Source organism: Rhinoderma darwinii, chromosome 1 (assembly GCF_050947455.1).
Source record: "Rhinoderma darwinii isolate aRhiDar2 chromosome 1, aRhiDar2.hap1, whole genome shotgun sequence".
In the NCBI taxonomy this organism is placed as follows: Eukaryota; Metazoa; Chordata; class Amphibia; order Anura; family Rhinodermatidae; genus Rhinoderma; species Rhinoderma darwinii.
This window is the reverse complement of record NC_134687.1, coordinates 127,043,846-127,067,682: the sequence shown is the minus strand read 5'-3', so window position 1 is coordinate 127,067,682 and position 23,837 is coordinate 127,043,846. Positions and strand designations below refer to the sequence as shown.

Below are 23,837 nucleotides of genomic sequence, written 5' to 3'. Positions count from 1 at the left end.
GTTTGTATTGATCTCTTTTCAGGATGGCCAGAAGCTTTTCCAGTAACCAAAGCTACAGCCGTAGCCACAGCAAAGAAACTGATCAACGAGGTGGTGTGCAGATATGGAGTTCCAGAGGTGATCGAGAGCGACAGAGGAACTCATTTTACGGGTGAAATCATGAACCATGTGTTGTCAGCTCTAGGCATAAGTCAAGCCCTACATACACCATACCATCCACAGAGCAGTGGGAAGGTTGAGAGACTAAATGGGACTCTCAAATTGAAAATCCAAAAAGCAATGGTAGAAAACGGGAAACCATGGACCGAGTGTCTACCATTAGCCTTGTTCTCAGTAAGATACACGCCCACAAAAAGAACAGGTCTCAGCCCATATGAGATCTTATTTGGGTCGGCTCCCAGATTAGGATGTTATTTTCCACAGGTGCTCCAAATGCAGTATGGTAGACTAACAGATTATGTATAAACGCTGAACAAACAATTGACCAAGGTGCATGCACAAGTCTTTGCTTCCATTCCAGATCCTGATTCAGTTGAAGGGACGCATAAGCTAGAACCAGGAGATTGGGTCGTTGTCAAAAGACACGTGAGGAAGAGCCTTGAGCCACGATTTGATGGTCCTTTTCAAGTCCTACTCGTTACAAGCACCTCAGTGAAGCTCGAAGGAAAGGCAAGCTGGATTCACGCCAGTCATTGTAAAAAGGTTCTTCAGCCAGAAGAATGAAGATCTTTGCGGTTGTTGCGGCGGTTGTTGCGTGTGCTCTTATACAAAAAGGCAGAACTGCTACTCCTGTACACGTAATCAGTACAGAATCACTGGAACAGTTCAGGACAGGGTGGGCGAATGCCACAGTGATAGAAAGCAGGGTAACTACACCTGTAAGGCCAATGCCCCGTGTTATACTACAAATGTGACTACAACCGAAGGGACCACATGGAGGGACTGTGTACCTTCACATAGACAAAACAGCCAGCATTAGCATACAAGAAGAGACGCCGGGGCTGTTGCTTTGTTGTTATGAACCAGATTTACAGTATCGACAGAAATATACAACCAGTAAAAATAGAAACAAAATGATAAATAAGACTTACAAAAGATGCAACAAGGAGAGGCTCAACTCTACGATTGTAATAAAAGAAACTGATGGGATGATATTATGTATGAATAATAGCCAAATAAGAAATAGAAGATATTTTGTATTCTTGATAACAATTTTAAGAGATAGTTTTAAGCCACATATAACAGTACAAAGTCTGGAAAGAATCCCACACACTTGTAAGAGCGCTGTAACCCAACAGCAGAAAAAGAATGTACACTTCAATATTTCCTTCCCTGAATCCCCCAGCTGTCATAGACAAAAAAGAGAATGGCATGACCCGCTATTAGGAGGGGTAGGAACGGGATTAGGAGTATTGAATGGTATACAGTTAGAAACAGTTATGAACAAATGAAACTCAGTGGGAGACGACACATCTACTGCATTAAGGAGAGGTGCCTCATGGTTACCTACTACCTCTGACTTACAGCAAAAAGGGTTAGCTATAGATGAACTGTTTCTAAATGTTTTTAATGAAAGCATGCTAACCGAATATAGAACATTACAGAATGTATCAACTTTAGTAAATTGGACAGTATGTACGCTTAAAACGATGTGGCAACAAGAACAGATGAATAAATTGTTTAGTAGTCATGTTAGGCAATGGACAGACATTCTGCCCATAGGAAAGAGAAATGATACGTGGTTATTGTTACAGCCTGAGTATACTGAGTGTACACCTAAATGGTGTGCAGGAAGACTAATAGCATTTCATGTGAAAAATCCTACTCTATTATGCAAATTTATTGTTATGCCAATGGTAATGATTGATCCGGTGACATTATTAGGACAATATTGGATGCCGGAAATGAAAGGAACACACATAGATTCTCAAAATAAGACAAGGAATATAGATTTGTGCCAGTTAACAGAGCAAGGATATGTATGTAATGAACAGTCAGGGATATATGAACCCTGTCTAATGCAGCACCAGGATAATGTATGCGCACTCACTATAATCCCAGAAGCTAACCTACAGGTTTATATTGAAGTAGGTCCACAGCATGTATGCTTAATAACTAACGACAAGCAGACCCTTAGCCAGTTTAATCTCATAGGACCATTTTCAGGATGTCTATACAATGTGACGCATTTGACTTGGGGGAACCAAACTATAGTGTTCCTGCCTACTTTAGAAGAAATAATGTCCACTGTATGGGTACCTGAACCTTTGCCCTATGGAAATTTTAGTTTGCCACTGGAAGAGTTAAAACAAGTGTTACAAAAGTCTAAAGACGTAAAGAAATTGATAGCAGCCCATAATGTAACTCTAAGTAAAGTGAAAGTATTGGCTACAATAGCAGCTAGGGAAGTAATAAATTTATCGTCAGCAATAAAAGATGCTAGTGCCCATCATTGGTATGACATATTTACAGGATTTTCCCCCACTGCCACTAAGATACTGCACGTGTTATTCCAACCCTTGATATGTTTCATAATATTGTTTATATTGCTTACATGTTTTAATTGTTATACATTTTGCAAAATAAGGGAAGCATTCAATCAGAGGCCTATACATTATGATGAAAAAGTGTTGTGTGATTACCCCACCTACATACCTGTGTGAATCAAGTGAAGAAATGGATCGAAGCCTTGCTATCAAGAGATAGAAGTAGCATTGGAATTTAGGTGTTGGTAAAATCACAAAAGGAGGGATTGTTAAGGAATAAATATATGTATAATGTATCTGGGACCTCAATGAGTGCAATGCTGAAGAGTAGAACATGTATTAGAATATATGTTGGGTATGTGATGGTATAGAACAACCTATAATCAATGATATAAGTGTAATGTATGTACTACTTCAAGGTAGAAGGATAAACGAGTCTATATTTTGGGTATTATTGAAAGGTTATGGAATGTAATAATCTGCAGATGTTCTGCAGAAACTGGAAATTGCGAATTCATTATGTTATGAGGGTACTACCAGGAACTAGGGGGTTTGTTTGCAGGATGGTTTGTTTCTGGGCGTACAGCCAAGATAGATATGGGTAGAACACCGGATTAAAAACTAGATGTAAGGAATAAGAATAATGTACGTAGAGATAAGAATAATGAGGAAAGAAACCACAAGAATGTATATGTGTCTGCACGTAATTATATGATATTTTTACTATATAAACTCTGTGTCTCTGCAAATAAAGTCAGAAGTATTTTTGCCTTGAGAAACGTCTCAGTGTATCTGTTGCTTCTCCGAGCTCGCACCCCCCCCACCTGATTTGAACCTGCATGGAGATCAAGGCGTAACGTGACCTCATTGCGATCACAAAACCAAAGCACGTACCACGTGCGGACCTGTCTGCAGAAACGCTGCAGCACTTCAGTCCTGTGTGAATCCAGGCTAGGCGGAGATCCACCCATCGCACGCACAGTAATGTCCGTGGCTGCAGGCTGTCAGCTCCGACCTCCCCGACAGCCGCAGCCACGAGTCGGCAAGCGCTGGCCCCAGCCTCCTCCTCAGGAGACGCCAGCGCTCGCGTCCACTCACCTCTGCCGGATCCCGTGGGGTGCGCGAACACGCTCGAGCCCGCACTTAAAGGGGCAGCGCACGCACTGGACCTCATGGACGAACTTAGTCCTGTGAGTACCCTGGACTATAAGAGAGGTCCAGACACCTAGATCTATGCCTGAGCATTGTTGTGTTCCCTATAGTTTGTCTATGTGATGGCCTCCTAGTCTGTTTCCTGTTCCAGTCCCTGTATCTATACTGGTTTCCAGTTCCTGTCTGAGCTGCCACAGATACCTATAGAACTATAGACAATCACCTGCTCCCTGTTGGCCAGCTGCCTTACCGCCAAGGCGGTACGGCCCAGTGGGTCCACAGACCATTCGTGACATTATATATATATATATACACACACACACACACACACACACATATATATACACACACACACAACCGTTCAAAAGTTTAGGGTCACTTAGAATTTTCCTTATTTTTGCAAGAAAAGCACAGTTTTTTTTCAATGAAGATATTAAATTAATCAGAAATACACTCTATACATTGTTAATGTGCTAAATGACTATTCTAGCTGCAAACGTCTGGTTTTTAATGCAATATCTACATAGGTGTATAGAGGCCCATTTGCAGCAACCATCACTCCAGTGTTCTAATGGTACATTGTGTTTGCTAACTGTGTTAGAAGGCTAATGGATGATTAGAAAACACTTGAAAACCCTAGTGCAATTATGTTAGCACCACTGTAAACAGTTTTGCTGTTTAGAGGAGTTATAAAACGGACCTTCCTTTGAGCTAGTTGAGAATCTGGAGCATTACATTTGTGGGTTCGATTAAACTCTCAAAATGGCTAGAAAAAGAGAGCTTTCATGTGAAACTCGACAGTCTATTCTTGTTCTTAGAAATGAAGGCTATTCCATGCGAGAAATTGCTAAGAATCTGAAGATTTCCTACAACGGTGTGTACTACTCCCTTCAGAGGACAGCACACACAGGCTCTAACCAGAGTAGAAAGAGAAGTGGGAGGCCCCGCTGCACAACTGAGCAACAAGACATGTACATTAGAGTCCCTAGTTTGAGAAATAGACGCCTCACAAGTCCTCAACTGGCAGCTTCATTAAATAGTACCCGCAAAACGCCAGTGTCAACGTCTACAGTGAAGAGGCGACTCCAGGATGCTGGCCTTCAGGGCAGAGTGGCAAATAAAAAGCCATATCTGAGACTGGCTAATAAAAGGAAGAGATTAATATTGGCAAAAGCACACAGACATTGGACAGAGGAAGATTGGAAAAAAAGTGTTATGGACAGACGAATCGAAGTTTGAGGTGTTTGGATCACACAGAAGAACATTTGTGAGACGCAGAACAACTGAAAAGATGCTGGAAGAGTGCCTGACGCCATCTGTCAATCATGGTGGAGGTAATGTGATGGTCTGGGGTTGCTTGGGTGCTGGTAAAGTGGGAGATTTGTACAAGGTAAAAGGGATTTTGGATAAGGAAGGCTATCACTCCATTTTGCAACGCCATGCCATAACCTGTGGACAGCGCTTGATTGGAGCCAATTTCATCCTACAACAGGACAATGACCCAAAGCACACCTCCAAATGATGCAAGAACTATTTAGGTTAGAAGCAGGCAGCTGGTATTCTATCTGTAATGGAGTGGCCAGCGCAGTCACCAGATCTCAACCCCATAGAGCTGTTGTGGGAGCAGCTTGACCGTATGGTACGCAAGAAGTGCCCATCAAGCCAATCCAACTTGTGGGAGGGCCTTCTGGAAGCATGCGGTGAAATTTCTCCCGATTACCTCAGCAAATTAACAGCTAGAATGTCAAAGGTCTGCAATGCTGTAATTGCTGCAAATGGAGCATTCTTTGACGAAAGCAAAGTTTGAAGGAGAAAATTAATATTTGAAATAAAAATCATTATTTCTAACCTGGTCAATTTCTTGACTATATTTTCTAGTATTTTTGCAACTCATTAGATAAATATAAGTGTGAGTTTTCATGGAAAACATAAAATTGTCTGGGTGACCCCAAACTTTTGAACGGTAGTGTACACACACACACACACACTAGCTTTTATATCCGGCGTTGCTCGTGAGGTTGACTTATGGTATAGATGGCGTCCGTCAGAGTGCCATGCGTCAGACACCGGCGCCATGTTGCATGATGCGGGATTCCGCGCACGCCCCGTGCAGCACAAGAACACCCCCCCCCGCCCATGCGCCATTGCTTCCCCACATCGCGGCTTTCCGCGCATGCCTAATGCAACGGCCGTGGCAGGACCAAGCACCCCGCCTCCCGTACCCAGTGCGCATGCGCCGGGGCCGACACCAGGAGAAACACGGTGCGCCTCCCTGCGCATGCGCAGTACGACGGGCGCCTCAAGTCTAACAGAGGAATGATGCAGCTCCAGGGAAAGTGAATGTGTGTAGTGGTGTAGGCAAAAACCACAATGTGTGCCCCGCTTATAATAATAATAAACGGTACAGAAGAAGTGTGTTATTAAAGGTTGGAGATGATCGAAAGAATCCATAACCATCAATATTATGTAGGAATAAAGACAACTTCCCCCTTGGCACATCCTGTTAGTATGGTGGCCTCGATGACCTGATCCATTTTAAACCAATGAAAAATAGGGCTTCAAACAAACTTTCGAAAATATATATGAAAGACACACACACACACCCCACACACCCCACACACACACCCCACACACACCCCACACACACCCCACACACACAATTTAGCTATCCACAACTTCTAATGCACACTGAAACTAGATGGTCAGCCTTCACATGCCATGGCTACTACACTAGAAACACAAAAAAGAAAAAAAAAAAAAAAAAAAAGAATCCTTTCCGTTGTCCTTGAAACAAGCTCACCTATATTATCTACACTCAGAATTTTTGATATGTTGCATCTAGCTATCAGTCCAACAACAAATTTTCAATCTACGGCAAACAGAAAATGTAGTTTGTGTCATCTTAAAAAAATAAAAAATTTGAATACTACGTTTTCTGTAACCTTACTGCTGCCTTTAGCAATTTCCTTTCTACTTTGCATATGGCAATACAGATGGTGCTAGACCACTCAGCAGACTCGAGGATCGTTATGAGATAAGAATGAGTTGAAGGAAAATGGGTCAGAGAAGATTACCGTATGTAATCATTGAATTTCTAAAGTGTGTGTTTTATACAGGCTTAATTATATAAAAGTTAAAAATAAAATTTATATATATATATATATATATATATATATATATATATATATTTTTTTTTTTTTATTTTTTTTAAATATTTTTTTTAAATAAATAAATATTTATTTAGCACTCTTATTCTTAAAAAATAAGGCATTAATACGGTTTTCACAGAAAGTGAGTAAGGGGGGCCATGTAAGGACTACGCTCCAATGCAATGTTTACATGCAGCAACTCTCAGTTCAGTGGGTGACATAGGGATGAAGAGATATTCTTTATGTATTAAAATAATAATTATTATTAGATTTAACGTGATTGGTGAATGAAGTAAAAAAAAAAAAAAAAAAACACAAGATAGACATGCGCCAAAATAGTACGAAAAGAAAGTACAATTAGTCCCACAAAAAAAACAAGACCTCATTCAAACTCGTCCACCTAAAATTAGAAAAAAAAAAAATGACTGCCGGGAGGCAAAAGCCCTGCTTGGTATACATTCTTTTAAACATTGTGGCCAATATCAGAGGTGTACGTCAGGGAATACTCCCGACATACCTCCAACGTATAACCCAAGCATGATGTCAGCAGACCCTTAGACGCCATGCACATGACCATGCCCGTAATCATGGTCCGTGATTATGGGCACTGCCGGCCGTAGAAAGCCGTCCGCATTTGCAAGCCGTGCTCCCATTATAAAAGAAAAATAAAAAAAATAGGACATGTATTTTTTTTTACAGGAGGTTTCTACGACACGAACACTTTCCCCTAAATATACAGGAAGGTGTCTGTCAGCCATAGAAATGAATGGGTCCATAATTACAGATCGTAATTACAAACAAAATCTACGGTTGTGTGCATGGGGCCCAAGGCATTTAAATTTAAAAAAGGCTGATTTTACCGACATCGGGCGTGGAGAGTAGTTACTATTGCTGGGCAGTACAGTTGCCATGGCAACCGTACACGCCCGCAGAGTATGACTGGAGCTACACTTTAATTGTATGATTGTAAAATGAGAAGCATCCTTTGAAAGTGTTGCATAGTATGTAAAATTATTCTAATATAATGCTACAAATAATAAGAGTAGACAAAACAATTCGTAGAATTTCCATTCCAAACACCCTCCTTCTGTGATGTAAATTATTTCAATTTAATTAAATTCTGCTGGTACACGGACGAAAGATGGCATCTTGCTGGGTTAAATTTTTGTATATATATGTAACATTGTCATAAAATTACCTTAGAGGAAGCCATCGATCTAATTATTAAAAATAATTTTGTATGAATGTAGAATGCATTAATAAAATATTAGACACTTTAGGCTATATTCACACCTGCATCGGCGTGTTCCGTTGTTCTGCTCAGAGGAGCAGAACGAGGGAATAAAAGAAGCAACGACCCCTCCGCACAATGGGCAACGCCGGTGGCAGACGGAACCCATTGACTTTAATGGGTTCCGTCTGCTTGGCCGTGTTTTCAACGGGAACAATAGCAAAGCGTGCTGCGCTATTGTTTTTCGGTAATCCTTGCGAGATCTGCGATGGAGACCCCTTACAGAGCCTCCAACGCATATGAACAGAGCCTTCGCTTTTTCCATGCTCAGAAATGATTATGTTAAACTTATTTTGTAATTATACATGTACTATTATTGACAGGGAAATGTTCACCGCAAAAGCTAGGCACATGCTTACCTTACGTTTTATAAAGGGGGGGCAGCACAAAATCAGATAATCATCTGTTTTTAACTTAAGGGCGGGTTTACAGGAGTGGTATTTGGCAGATTTCCCTGTGTTTTTTATCTGAGACACTGGAATTCTGTTAAATTGAACGTATCAGAGTCCAGAAGACTTAGAAACTAAAGAATCAGCCATATTTAATACATTGACAGAGACAAAATTTGACTTCCCCGTGGCCCCACTAAAGGGGCATCATCACTGTGAGGGAGGCACTAAGGCGGCATCATTACTGTGAGGGAGGCACTAAGGCAGCATCATTACTGTGCGAGAAGCACTAAGGCGGCATATGTACACCTTGTTCCAAATTATTTTGCACATTGGATTTAAGTGTCAAACATTTAATTATTCGTTTTTCAATTAAACTCATGGATGGTATTGTGTCTTAAGGTATGTGCACACGGTAGCAGGCTTTTACGTCTGAAAAGACACTGTTTTCAGGAGAAAACAGCTGCCTCGTTTCAGACGTAAATGCTCCTCCTCGCATTTTGCGAGGCTTCTCTGACAGCCGTAAATTTTGAGCTGTGCTTCATTGAGTTCAATGAAGAACGGCTCAAATTACGTCTGAAAGAAGTGTCCTGCACTTCTTTTGACGAGGCTGTATTTTTTACGCGTTGTCGAATGACAGGTCGTCTGCACAGTACGTCGGCAAACCCATTCAAATGAATGGGCAGATGTTTGCCGACGTATTGGAGCCTTATTTTCAGACGTAAAACGAGGCATAATACGCCTCGTTTACGTCTGAAAATAGGTCGTGTGAACCCAGCCTTAGGGCTCTTTGGATCATTGTAATCAATCTCAGACACCTGTGATAATTAGTTTGCCAGGTGTGCCCAATCAAAGGAAAACTACTTAAGAAGGACGTTCCACATTATTAAGCAGGCCACAGGTTTCAAGCAATACGGGAAAGAAAAAGGCTTTCTCTGCTGCCGAAAAGCGTGAAATAGTGCAATACCTTGGAGAAGGTATGAAAACATTGGATATTTCAAGAAAACGTAGGCGTGATCATCATACTGTGAAAAGATTTGTGGCCGATTCAGAGCACAGACTGGTTTGTTCAGATAAAGGCATAATGAGGAAGGTTTCTGCCAGACAAATGAATGGGATTAGGAGAGTAGCTGCTAAAATTCTATTGCATAAGGCTATTATTCGGCCACCCCTAAACAATGCTCACAAGCAGAAACTGTTGCAGTGGGCTCAGAAATACATGAAGACTAATTTTCAAACCGTGTTGTTTACTGATGAGTGCCGTGCAACCCTGGATGGTCCAGATGGATGGAGTAGTGGATGGTTGGTGAATGGCCACCATGTCCCAACAAGGCTGCGACGTCAGCAAGGAGGTGGCGGAGTCATGTTTTTGGCTGGAATCATGGGGAGAGAGCTGGTAGGCCCCTTTAGGGTCCCTGATGGTGTGAAAATGACCTCTGCAGAGTACGTAGAGTTTATGACTGACCACTTTCTTCTGTGGTACAAAAAGAAGAACTGTGCCTTCCGTAGCAAAATTATCTTCATACATGACAATGCACCATCTCATGCTTCAAAGAATACCTCTGTGTCATTGGCTGTAATGGCCATAAAAGGAGAGAAACTCATGGTGTGGCCCCCATGTTCCCCTGACCTCGAACCCTATTGAGAACCTTTGGAGCATCCTCAAGCAAAATACCTATGAGGGTGGGAGGCAGTTCACATCAAAACAGAAGCTCTGGGAGGCTATTCTGACATCCTGCAAAGATATTCAAGCAGAAACTGTTCAAATACTCACAAATTCAATGGATGCAAGAATTGTGAAGGTGATATCAAAGAAGGGGTCCTATGTTAACATGTAACTTGGCCTAAGTTTTTTTTTTTTTATGAAAGAGCTTTTGATTTCTGTAAATATGACCTCCTGATGCTGCAAATTCAACAAATTACCATTTTAGTTCTCTTTACAACCTTTAAAATGTTTTGATCTCTGTTGTGCATAATGATTTGAAACAGTGCAATTTGAGTTTTTTACTTCTAAAAAAAAAATCTGTTAACATTAGGAGATTTGTTCAATAAAATTAGCATTATACTGCAACGGTTGATGGCTTGAAGATTATACTGACTGTCATTTGCATCGACTATTTAGGAAAATCAGCGAAAAATAACATTTGCATAATAATTTGGAACGCGGTGTAGTGTGAGGGAGGCACTAAGGAGTCATTAGTATGGTGTTGGGCCAAAGGTGGGCAATATTACTGTGTATGGAACACTGCACAAAGGCACTATTACAGCGTGGGGATCTACTGTAGCGCTTTGCCACTGTTCTTTTTACGGGTATTTACTATTTTTGAAGCAGCACAACACTTAAATGCTGAAGCAGGATGGGAAGCTGTACAGGGTGAAAACGTGCTGGTATAGCGGAGAGCTAAAGATATCTGGGCAAGAAACTCTGCAGAGTCGAGTCATAGCCGGGAGAAGTTGTAATGACAGCCTGTGTCGGATGGCGAGAAAGAGAGGAATTAAGATATATGAGATCTATTTGAAACAATATATAAAAAAAGTTAAAAAGGATAAACCAAAAGAAATAATCAGAATTGTTAAAGTTATTTTGGGTAAACATCTCTCAAAGCTTTCAAAAATCTTTTGACATGTCATAGTGACACGTCAGAAGATTTGATCCGTCCAGGCACGGAGAGGTTGATCATTTCTGATCAGCTTTCCTCAGAAAGCCGATGTAGCGGAGTATAGGCCTGGTGTTCGGGCATATAGACTTTCTATTGAGCCCGTACACCACTTGCTCGCTTTCCGGGAAAAGGCGATCAGAAATGAAACAGTGCTGCAGCTTCGGTTTAGCAATTGGTGGGGGTCTCCTTGCTCAGACCCCCACCGATCAGGACTTCTCACATGTCACTAGGGCATATCAAAAGTTCAGTTAATTTTGAAATAAGCACATAGCAAATATATTTAGATTTTTATTAGAAAAATTATTAAATGCACAATTGCAATTAAACCTGAAAACTCAGGTTCGAGTACAGTTAATGTCAAACCCCAGATCTACGAAGCAGAAATATGGGCTGGAGTATGAAGGGCTGTGAATCTGGTGAGCTGCAGAACGGACACGCAGGGCAGCAAATTAATTCATTTTACTGACGCTGTAGGATACAAAATAAATACCTATTTTACTAGTAATTAGTCAAGTGAGGCCATCACTTTCTTAGTCAATAGAAATCTACATATTTTTCTTTAGGGTTTTCTTTGGAGGTGTGCGGTCGTTTTATAACAATCCAACACACAAGCAAAGCCGCATATATTAGTGAAGTAAAAATAATAAATTATTAACAAAGGTTTCTGAACGAAGCTCAGTAGTGAAACCTTAAACCGAGCTTTGAGCAGAAAGAGCTTATTTCCTATTTAGATCAGAAACAGTAACTGATCCTGGGGCTCATGGAAACACCACTTTTTCTAAGGCCTAATCACCTAAAATGTGGCCGCAGACACAAGTCACCAGCCAAACTTCACAAAGTGATACATTACTGCATTACTGCCACTTCCTAGGTTCTTATTTCAAACGTGAAAAACCAGTTGGACTGCATCAGGGTAGACCTTAAAATTGCAGCATTCACACCGACCGGAGAAACGTGACTGGAATTGTGCAGGATCGTCTTACCTCTAATGAGAGAGACTGCAGGAACACAAAGATGTATACTAAGACTCTAGTCGAGAGTAATGCTGATGGTAAATATGCCCCTAGGACCCGTTCAACCTGCTGCAAAATAAAATACAGTATGCAGGATCCCACACTACCTGACATCAATGATCCAGTATTTTTATATTTTTATTACTCTTAATGGAGGACAGAAAGTGCATAAGTTTATCGATTTCAGTCACATAAAACTGCTGCAATGGGAATAAGGCCTAAGAGTATATCCACACGCGGCAGATTCATTGCAGAAATTTCTGAAACTGAAAAAACTATTTAAAAATTCAGCCATTTCTGCAAGATATCGGCCACGTGAAAGTATTCAAGTTCTTTGTAGGTCATTGTAAGGCTGGATTCCCACGGGTACATTTATGCAGCGTATCCAACCTAAAACCCGCAAGGAATTCCAGCCGGAAAACCGCACCAAAGATTGTGGTGCAGATTTTCAGACGGAATGTCTGCTGCGATAAAACAGTACTGTTAAAAAAATAAAAATAAAAAAAATTTACCACCCGGGTAAGTAAAAGTAATTTTGTTACAGGTGGCTTCAGTGCAAAGTTATCCACTCCGTTCCAGGCAACCATTAGACTATGTGACCCGGACTCTGACTCCCTGAATCTAAGCGTCTGCTGTGTGGATCGGATGTCAGTCTAGCTATGCAAGCCCTTAAAGAGGCTCTGTCACCACATTATAAGTGCCCTATCTCCTATATAAGGCGATTGGCGCTATAATGTAGGTGACGGTAATGCTTTTTATTTAGAAAAACTATCTATTTTAAACCACTTTGAGTGATTTTTAGCTTTATGCTAATGAGTTTCTTAATGCCCAAGTGGGCGTGTTTTTACATTAGACCAAGTGGGCGTTGTACAGAGGAGTGTATGACGCTGACCAATCAGACGTGATGTTTATTCAGAATCCTGACACTTCTGAATCTTTTCTGTGAGATTCCAGCAAGGCAAGCGTAATCTCGCGAGATTACGATGTAACCTGTCATTACAAACGAGATTACGCTTGCCTTGCTGGAATCTCACAGAAAAGATTCAGAAGTGTCAGGATTCTGAATAAACATCCCGTCCAAGCTGGTAGTGATGTATATTCATTATCAGGACACTATAGTAATGTTAGTGTTCGTGTATGTAGCTGCACATAACGATATAACTATATCGCTAGTGCAGTGTAAATGAATGGAGAGAAGTGTATGACGCTGATTGGTCAGCGTCATACACTCCTCTGTACAACGCCCACTTGGTCTAACGTAAAAACACGCCCACTTGGGCATTAAGAAACTCATTAGCATAAAGCTAAAAATCGCTCATAAAATGGTTTAAAATAGATCGTTTTTCTAAATAAAAAGCATTACTGTCACCTACATTACAGCGCCGATCTTCTTATATAGGAGACAGGACACTTATAATGTGGTGACAGAGCCTCTAAGATTTATGCTGGGCTCAAGCGTAGCGTAAACAGTACTGAAATTCTGCAACGAAATTCTGTGCGGAAATTTCACAGCATTTACAGTAGCAGCAAAATGAATCACGCTGCAGAAAAAAAATATTCATAAGTTGACAAGCGGGGCTGTTTTTAAATCCACAGAATGTCAATTTATGCCACGGATTTGTTGCAGGTTTTCCCCATTGAACTCAATAGAGAGGTAAAACCTGTAGCAAATAGCATATGTTGCGATTTTGCAACAGAAACGCTGCGTTTCAGCCACAAACTGCATTGCATGCAGTGCTACTATGTTCGGCAAAAACAACAGAACCGGTGATGGAGACCGGGCCTCTCATGCAGGTGTCAACAGAGCCTTAGACTTAGTGGTCTTCATATATATATATATATATATATATATATATACACACACACACACAACACACACACAGTGAAGGAAATAAGTATTTGATCCCTTGCTGATTTTGTAAGTTTGCCCACTGTCAAAGACATGAACAGTCTAGAATTTTTAGGCTAGGTTAATTTTACCAGTGAGAGATAGATTATATTAAAAAAAAAATTTAAAAAAAAAAAAAAAAAAAATCACATTGTCAAAATGATATATATTTATTTGCATTGTGCACAGAGAAATAAGTATTTGATCCCCTACCAACCATTAAGAGTTCAGTCTCCTCCAGACCAGTTACACGCTCCAAATCAACTTGGTGCCTGCATTAAAGACAGCGGTCTTACATGGTCACCTGTATAAAAGACTCCTGTCCACAGACTCAATTAATCAGTCTGACTCTAACCTCTACAACATGGGCAAGACCAAAGAGCTTTCTAAGGATGTCAGGGACAAGATCATAGACCTGCACAAGGCTGGAATGGGCTACAAAACCATAAGTAAGACGCTGGGTGAGAAGGAGACAACTGTTGGTGCAATAGTAAGAAAACGGAAGACATACAAAATGACTGTCAATCGACATCGATCTGGGGCTCCATGCAAAATCTCACCTCGTGGGGTATCCTTGATCCTGAGGAAGGTGAGAGCTCAGCCGAAAACTACACGGGGGGAACTTGTTAATGATCTCAAGGCAGCTGGGACCACAGTCACCAAGAAAACCATTGGTAACACATTACGCCATAATGGATTAAAATCCTGCAGTGCCCGCAAGGTCCCCCTGCTCAAGAAGGCACATGTACAGGCCCGTCTGAAGTTTGCAAATGAACATCTCGATGATTCTGAGAGTGATTGGGAGAAGGTGCTGTGGTCAGATGAGACTAAAATTTAGCTCTTTGGCATTAACTCAACTCGCCGTGTTTGGAGGAAGAGAAATGCTGCCTATGACCCAAAGAACACCGTCCCCACTGTCAAGCATGGAGGTGGAAACATTATGTTTTGGGGGTGTTTCTCTGCTAAGGGCACAGGACTACTTCACCGCATCAATGGGAGAATGGATGGAGCCATGTACCGTCAAATCCTGAGTGACAACCTCCTTCCCTCCACCAGGACATTAAAAATGGCTCGTGGCTGGGTCTTCCAGCACGACAATGACCCGAAACATACAGCCAAGGCAACAAAGGAGTGTCTCAAAAAGAAGCACATTAAGGTCATGGAGTGGCCTAGCCAGTCTCCAGACCTTAATCCCATCTAAAACTTATGGAGGGAGCTGAAGATCCGAGTTGCCAAGCGACAGCCTCGAAATCTTAATGATTTACAGATGATCTGCAAAGAGGAGTGGGCCAAAATTCCATCTAACATGTGTGCAAACCTCATCATCAACTACAAAAAACGTCTGACTGCTGTGCTTGCCAACAAGGGTTTTGCCACCAAGTATTAAGTCTTGTTTGCCAAAGGGATCAAATACTTATTTCTCTGTGCACAATGCAAATAAATATATATAATTTTGACAATGTGATTTTCTTTTTTTTTTTATATATATATATATATATAATCTATCTCTCACTGGTAAAATTAACCTAGCCTAAAAATTCTAGACTGTTCATGTCTTTGACAGTGGGCAAACTTACAAAATCAGCAAGGGATCAAATACTTATTTCCTTCACTGTATATATTTTATTTTATTTTTTTGAGTCATTTAAAAATCACAGGTATTAAAAATGATGAATATGAAGACATCTAGCACAACTCTTCATTTTATTCACAGTTATCAGAAGGGAACAAAATGTTGGTTTCCTGCCAACTAATGAGGTGTAAAGTCCTAAGCATGGAATCTGACAGAATCTGACTTCAGTATTGAAGCAGACGGCCTGTTTCACACATTTATTCTGCTTTTTAAAAAGTGTATACAAAACTCTGTTTTTCAAGAATTTTTTAGTGGCTAATTTATTAAGTGTTCTTTTGTAAAGGAGTTTCCCTATGTATACGTTCTTAGGCCCCATGCACACGACCATAGGTTTCATCCGTAATTACGGAGGACATCGCAGACCATTTAATTTCTATTGGCTAGACGCCTTTCCGTATATATACAGAGGTCTACGGGCGCTTCCGCAATTGTGGACGGCTACGGAGGTGTGTCTGTAGCCATCCGTAATTTATGTAGCGTTGCTATGTGACATCAGGGGATTCACCATGGAGACCATTTCAAGGGTTTGACACATGTGGTGACTTAAGTTGCAGCCTCCCTTTTATTGGGGGGGGGGGGGGGATCTGTAAATACAGATGCACTACGGACCGCATTTGTGGACAGCGCGCCAGATATGCAGGTGACTTACGGTCGCGTGCATGAGGCCTTAGGCTCCCTGCACTCAACCGTGCCCGTAATCCCGGTCCGTGATTACGGGCGCAGCCTGCCACCCGCATTTGCTTTATTAAGGGAGGAATAATTAAAAAAATAAAACAGGTACCCTATATGCAATGTTAGGTCCTCCTTAAGGCCTTTTTCACACACTACCTGCATTCTAAGCGTTTTTAATTTAGTTTTTTTCATGGGTTTTTGGTGGCCTTGGTTTCTTCTGTGCCATTTTGTATATGCGTTTTTCTTGGCTTTTTTTTTTTTTTTTTTTTTTAAAGTCCTGTAGAGAAACCAATGTGAAAAAAATGCCACTAGAGCAGGCTACGTTTTGAAAAGAGGCCACAAACTAAAATGCTGCGTAAGTTTGCTTCATATTTTCCTTTTGCCCACAGCGGTTTTGGGTGCAGGGAAAAAAAAAAAAACGTTACAGAAAACGCAAGTAAGTGCCTTGTAGCCTGGGTGTATTTACACATGCCAGTTCTGTGACCGTTTTCTGCTGTGGTTATACAAAACCGCTGCAAAAAAAAAAAAAGGGCAAAGAGTCAGTTAAGAATACTCCCTAGCAACCAGCATGCCCTAAAAAATGTATGGATATCAGCCGCTTTGTGTGAATCGATTTATTTTATTTTTTTTAACTCCTGTTCAATAGAACAGTAGACTGCTGCCGTAAGATACAGCACCGTCCATAACGACATGTGTAAGGGTGTATTTAGATAAACGGCGTGGTTGAGGAGCAATACGGTTTGTTTTTTTACCGAAAAAAACCCACCAAATGACAGTAAAAACACGTGTTTTTTTTCGATACGGTTTTAACCACACTGTCTAAATACGCCCTAAACAAAAACTGAAAAAAACAGTTGGAATGTTTCATCTACTAAGTATTTCTTCTGCTTTACAAAAGAGGTGAGTAAATTATTGTAAAAGTATACTTTATAAATATAGAAAATATAAACATTTACAGATATAAAAATGGAAAGATGAGACTTCCAGGCCAAGTAATATGAGTAAAAGACGTCTTGAAATGAAAGGGACCTGCCCACACACAGACTTCCTGGACAACATAACACTACATGAATGTAGCAGGCCTGCTGATAACAGTAGCCCAATGACTATGGTAAAAGAGCGGGAACTATCTAGAACTAGCAGCACACTCGTAATGACAACTGCCTGCACTACCCTGTGTGTAGGAGACCGCCTGCCTCCTAGTAAACCCTGAGGCAATGTTCATTGCAGGCCAGGAAAATAGGGCTCCACCTGATGCCTCTGCCTCCCCAGTGCCCAGAATACCCTGTGTTTAATTGATAATTGGCATATCAATGTGTAAGAAGCCATACTGCTCACTTACCACACAGATGCAGTCTATATTACTATCCAAGTCAGTTTCTCACCCAGCATAACATACCCCAATACATAGTAATAAATAATGGAGATGCAAAATATGTAAGGGGTTGTCCAATGCAAACAAACTGGATATGTTGTAAAAGTCTGATCACTGGAGGTAACCCTCACCAGAGACCACCCATTGGCATGCTCTGTAGCAGTTACTGCGGAGTGGTCTCTCTCTACTTCTGTATCCCTCATAGACTTAGGCCAGCCGTTACATATGACCACATTTTGAACGCCCGTATTATAGCCCCATTGTTTTTTTATAATATAGATGCAAAACTGGGATCTCATTGAAAAAAAAAAAAAAACAACTTGAATTTGACGGCCGGCCGCCGACTGACAGCCGCATTTTCGGGCCGTGCTCCCATACAAAGTATGGGAGCACGGCCCGCAAAATGCAAAAGAACGGACATGTTCCATAATTCCCGGAACATTTCCACGGCACGGACACCCTTCCGTAGTGCTACGGAAAGGTCCGCGTTCAATGAAAGTGAATGTGTCCGTTTTTGCGGTCCGCAAAAACTGGAGGTTTTTTACGGTCGTGTGCATGGGGCCTAAGAACGTTTTTGGTCAAACTAGACCTTCATCAGATAATTCGGATTACCTGGGAAAAAGAGGTAAAACCAAAGTGGTAGAAGACTTGTAGAGACACGCTCTCATACGCAACATCCGTTTTTTCAACGAGTACATGAGTGCCGAGTTTTGCATTTATATTATTACGGAGTGGAATCCTACTTGAGCACCACCATTGTTCTGAGTGCCAAATATTCCCTACACATAGTTTTCTATAGTTATGCGTTTGATTCAGCAGAACCGTGAGGGTCTGCGTGTTGAGGCTGTATTAGGCTTCGTTCACATCTGCGTCAGGGCTCAGTTCATGGATTCTGTCGGAACCCTGACTGAAACATGTTTGTCACCATTGTGCAAGGGTTATGTCATTGTGACGGAAGCAATATCGTAGTCGACTACGCTATTGCTTCCATCAAAACGATGGAACCCTTACACAACCAAGACAAACTGAAACCATTTGCACCGGATCCGTTACCATTGAAATCAACGGTGATACATTGTTTCAGTCAGGACTCCGCTCATGGGTCCCCTGACGGAAAGCTCAGACGGAACCCATGAACGGAGTCCTGACGCACATGCGAACGAAGCCTTACACACTAAAATTTGACCATATTACAACCTTATAAAACTATGCCATAAATGTCTAATTGGGGGACATCCAACAGCTCGGAGCCCACCAGTCTGACTTTTATGACATCTAATTGAAACTAATCAGAAAACCTTTTAATAGCTGTATTATGTAATGCGATGCAACATTATAATATACCTAGCGGTTTAGTACCTCACCCTTTCAAGATCTTTAATTGCTGTCAGTAACTAGAAACACTTGTTTACATTCAGATGTTTTTAACACCTACTAACAATCTTGCTGTCATACAGCTGCAATACGTCCTGAGCAATCCTTTGTGAGTTACGTTATACTTCAGTGGCTTTTGGACAAGCAAAGTTGCCATAAAATCATGGGTTACCATGACCTCATTGTGTCCCTATGCAGAAAAAAATGTATTCAACAATCGCAAAACTTAAAAGGGCCTTCAGGGACTGTAATTTTGGAGTACCTATCTTCAATATAACCACAAACATCTGGTCAGCAGGGGTCTGGCTCCACCGCACCCTCACCGATCAGCTGCATGAGGGGCCACGATAATTACTGGAGAAACGTGTCCGATACATTGATCACCTAGACACACTGCCTTACCTTTAGTAGTGGTGGTGCCTGGTACTGCAGATCACTCCCATTAAAGTGAATGGGAGCGCCGCAGTCCATTCACAGAGCTGAACGGTGGGTATGTTGGGCGGACCCCCACCGATCAGATATTGATGGCCTACCCAAAGAATAGACCATCAATATTACAGTCCCAGAAAACCCTTTTAAACACAACACAAGTCTCTCTAAGGTCCTTGACTCCAGGCTGACATACTCAAATGCGGTTTGTGCAGTACTAGGCCCGGGCAAGTTTTCAGCCTCTGACTATAAACAAAGTTTCTATTTACTGTGAGCAAGCAGAGATCTTGAAAATGATAATAAATTGAAACAAGGTTTATTAGAAAGGTGCAGGACTTTTCATTGTGCAACGACTAAGCGTTATTTAAAGAATACTGGACATGCCCTTTAATAACCAGGGATACTGTCTGTATCATACCTGCAGCCCAGCACCTATAACTCTTCTTACTACTGCACTTCACTAGGTTACATCTCCACTTGAATTATAAGAAAAATCACCAGCAAGAGAGTCCGGAGTCATTCTCTTCTATTAAGCTGTGGAAAGTTTGAGTCAGGTGTATTTTAGTTCGATCTCTTCCTGGAAAAGATGGGTGACAAACAATATGGCTGCCATTACAGCTTGCACACAGGTGTTACCAGCAAAGCCTCCTGGCTCTGTAGCGATACATTACCTTCCAGCAGAGTGGCATCATTTGGCAGATTTACCATTCAGGACTCCAGGAAAGTTAGGTAACAGACCCATGTGCAAGATGGCAGCTGTATTGGTTGTCACCCAGCTTTTCCTTTAACGTATTTAACAAAGGAGCAGCAGGATATCATTTTTGACAGAAAATGATAACTCAAGAACTTGTATTTCCAGGCGATTTTCTTTCAGAGTTCTTGCCAACACCAGAGTACAGTGAAGCAGTGAGGAGAGCAGTAGTAAATGTGCAGCACTGGATCCGGTGGGAGTGACAGGCGGTGTAACAGAGGCTCCATCAGCACAAAGACTTGTCTTAGCACATCACAAACTACTCACCAGGTTAAACACCGTCTCCACCAGGTCTCTAGTGGTCACCTCCCCGACCTCCAGTAGTCCACTGAGTACTGCGAACTTCATACGGATGCCCCTTATTGGCACCCCCGGGCCTAAAGCCTTGGCCCCTCCAGGATCGGGGCCCTCTGCAGCTGATCTCTTCTCTTCACCTGTTGTGTGCACCTGTCTCTCCTGGCTGGCCATGGCTGAGTGCAGGAACACACAGGGCCCGCCGTCCCTCGCTGACAGATGGATGAGATCTCCGTGTGTACAGAAGTCTGTGCGGGCAGTCGGGGGAGACCTCCTGACCGGCGCTAAGACTACAACACCGGGAACTCCACCTCCTGTCAGGTGCGCCGGGATGACCCCCTCCCTTCTCTTTCACTCACTCACTGCAGCGTCCTAGGAAGTGGCCACTCGTCTCCTCCTGCTCTACCATGCTATTGGAGGCTGTCACTGCTGTCCGCCTCGCTATTGGCTGCCAGCAGCGGGTTCCTGTCAAGGCTGCGCTCTGATTAGTCCAGCTTCTACTTCCAGCAATCTGATTGGTCCGCGCGGGCAGCTTGCTAGTCCCCTCCTGCCCGCAGGTAAGAAGCAGCCCGCCATGGCATCACAAGGGCAGGGCGAGACGGTGAGCTTCACCTAACACGTGGTGCAGCGTTCCTAGAGTGGGCGGACCCACTGTTCCGGTGATTACGTACTAGTCATGCCGGTTATCTTTACTACATGAGATACACTCCTCCATAGCGTATATTGCTGCGTACATACACATTGCCGGCGGTCACACTATACAGTGGTGGGCATCACACATTGCAGCGCTGTGCAAAACAGTCCCTTTTGGGGACCAGAACATGCTTTATTATGTCGTACGGCACACAGGGTGAAATTTATGATTGCAATAGAACTTTTATGGTTAGCCAATAAAGGTATCATACCTATTATACTTTTGTCTTTTTTGACACAAAAGTATTTAACATTTCATATTGTCTCTGGCTAACACGGTACTACACAATTTTTTACTGTACTTTGCCAGGTGAGTATAAGGGCTAGTTCATACAGAGTTTCTTGGCGCTGTTTTTGATGCGGAAACCGTGCCCAAAATGCCCTAAATTGCCATTGATTTCAATGGGAGGCAGAGGCGGTTTTTCCCGAGAGTGGAAAAAACCGCGACATTCTCCTTTCTACCCTCGGTTTTGTTTCTGACCTCACATTGAAATCAATGAAAGGCAGAGAAAGCGTTTTTCACTGCGTTTTTTTGTCCGCTGTGCTCAAAGAAAGTACAGGAATTTTGAGGCAGATTTTTCTGCCTGCAAAAAGCTCCATGTGAACAAGGTGGTTTGGTCGAGCAGCATGCTCTCTATTCTGTGATACTAAGCCCTGATTCACACGACAGGGTTTCCCGGCCAGGTGACGGCTGTTCATAAATCATCCGTCACCCGGCTGCATTAGGAACAATAGACCCCTAATGGGGCTATTCACACGACCGATTTTTTGACGGCCCGGGAAACCTGGCCGTCAAAAAATGGGATATGCCCTATTTTCGGTCGTTTACCCGGCCGCCCGGCTCCCATAGAAGTCTATGGGACTGGGTAATACACGGCCATCACCGGAATGTGTCCCGAGTGATGGCCATGTATTCCGTCGCTCGCGCTCTCTCCTCCTCACAGTGCATGTCAGGAGGAGGAGGGTCTTTTTTTGCTCCCTGTAGGAGTCGGAATCCCCAATACCCGGCCGGGGATTGGGGATTCCGCTACAGGAGAAGTGAGTGACTACACTGTCCATTTATGGACACAGCGACGTCACTCACTTCTGAAGCGGAATCCCCGACCCTGTGGCAGTGAATTCCGCTACAGGAGAAGTGAGTGACTACACTGTCCATATATGGACACAGCGACGTCACTCACTTCAGAAGCGGAATCCCCGACCCTGTGGCAGGGAATTCCGCTACAGGAGAATTGAGTGACTACACAGTCCATATATGGACACAGTGACGTCACTCACTTCAGAAGCGGAATCCCCGACCCTGTGGCCGGGGATTCCTCTCCAGGAGAAGTCGGTGACTAAACTGTCACTATATGGACATTGAAGTCAGTGACTTCTCCTGGAAGGGAGGGGGGGTGTGTGTGCAACCTACAGGGGGCTGTGTGGCATGACCTACAGGGGGCTGGGTGGCATCACCTACAGGGGGCTGGGTGGCATCACCTACAGGGGCTGGGTGGCATCACCTACAGGGGGCAGGGTGGCATCACCTACAGGGTGCTGGGTGGCATCACCTACAGGGCACTGGGTGGCATCACCTACAGGGGACTTGGTGGCATCACCTACAGGGAGCAGGGTGGCATCACCTGCAGGGTGGCATCACCTACAGGAAGCAGGGTGGCATCACCTACAAGGGGCAGGGTGGCATCACCTGCAGGGGGCTGGGTGGCATCACCTGCAGGGGGCTGGGTGGCATCACCTGCAGGGGGATGGGTGGCATCACCTGCAGGGGGCTGGGTGGCATTACCTGCAGGGGGCTGGATGGCATTATCTACAGAGGGCTGTGTGTGGCAACAAATTGAAATGATATTCATCCGATTTTAAAACGGACAGGGAAAAAAACGGATGCAAAACGGGTCAAAATCGGCCGTTAAAAATGGCAACACGCCCCGGAACGAATGCAAACCGGCCGGGAAAAACGGCCGATTTTATCGGCCGACACTCGGAGCCTGTCGTGTGAATGAGGCTTAAGGCCTCATTCACACGACAGGGTCCGAGTGTCGGCCGATGAAATCGGCAGTTTTTCCCGGCCGGTTTGCATCCGTTTTGCTTCCGATTCCGTTTCGGGCCGTGTTTCCGTTTTTAACGGCCGATTTTGACCCGTTTTGCATTTGTTTTTTTCCCTGTCCGTTTTAAAAACGGATGAATTTCAGTTAAATTTGTTGCCACACACAGCTCTCTGTAGATAATGCCACACAGCCCCCTGTTGGTAATGCCACCCAGCCCCCTGTTGGTAATGCCACCCAGCCCCCTGCAGGTAATGCCACCCAGCCCCCTGCAGGTAATGTCACCCAGCCCCCTGCATGTAATGCCACCCAGCCCCCTGCAGGTAATGCCACCCAGCCCCCTGCATGTAATGCTACCCAGCCCCCTGCATGTAATGCCATCCAGCCCCCTGCAGGTAATGCCACCCAGCCCCCTGTAGGTAATGCCACCCTGCCCCCTGCAGGTAATGCCACCCAGCCCCCTGCAGGTAATGCCACCCAGCCCCCTGCAGGTAATTCCACCCAGCCCCCTGCAGGTAATGCCACCCAGCCCCCTGCAGGTAATGC

The 23,837-nt window shown here is 43.2% G+C and overlaps 1 protein-coding gene across 2 annotated transcripts in view; it reads right to left on the bottom strand.

The window, feature by feature from the left end:
• Positions 1–20,974, bottom strand: part of LRBA (LPS responsive beige-like anchor protein) — a 641,245-nt gene extending 620,271 nt beyond the window's left edge. Inside the window, exon 1 of one of the 2 annotated variants that reach the window (XM_075860361.1) lies at positions 20,530–20,974. In XM_075860361.1, coding sequence (XP_075716476.1) covers positions 20,530–20,730 — 201 coding nt within the window. In that variant the 5' untranslated portion in view covers positions 20,731–20,974. The remainder of the gene's footprint in view (positions 1–20,529) is intronic. The other variant, XM_075860360.1, reaches the window with a different exon arrangement.
• Between the last annotated feature and the right edge of the window lie 2,863 nt (positions 20,975–23,837).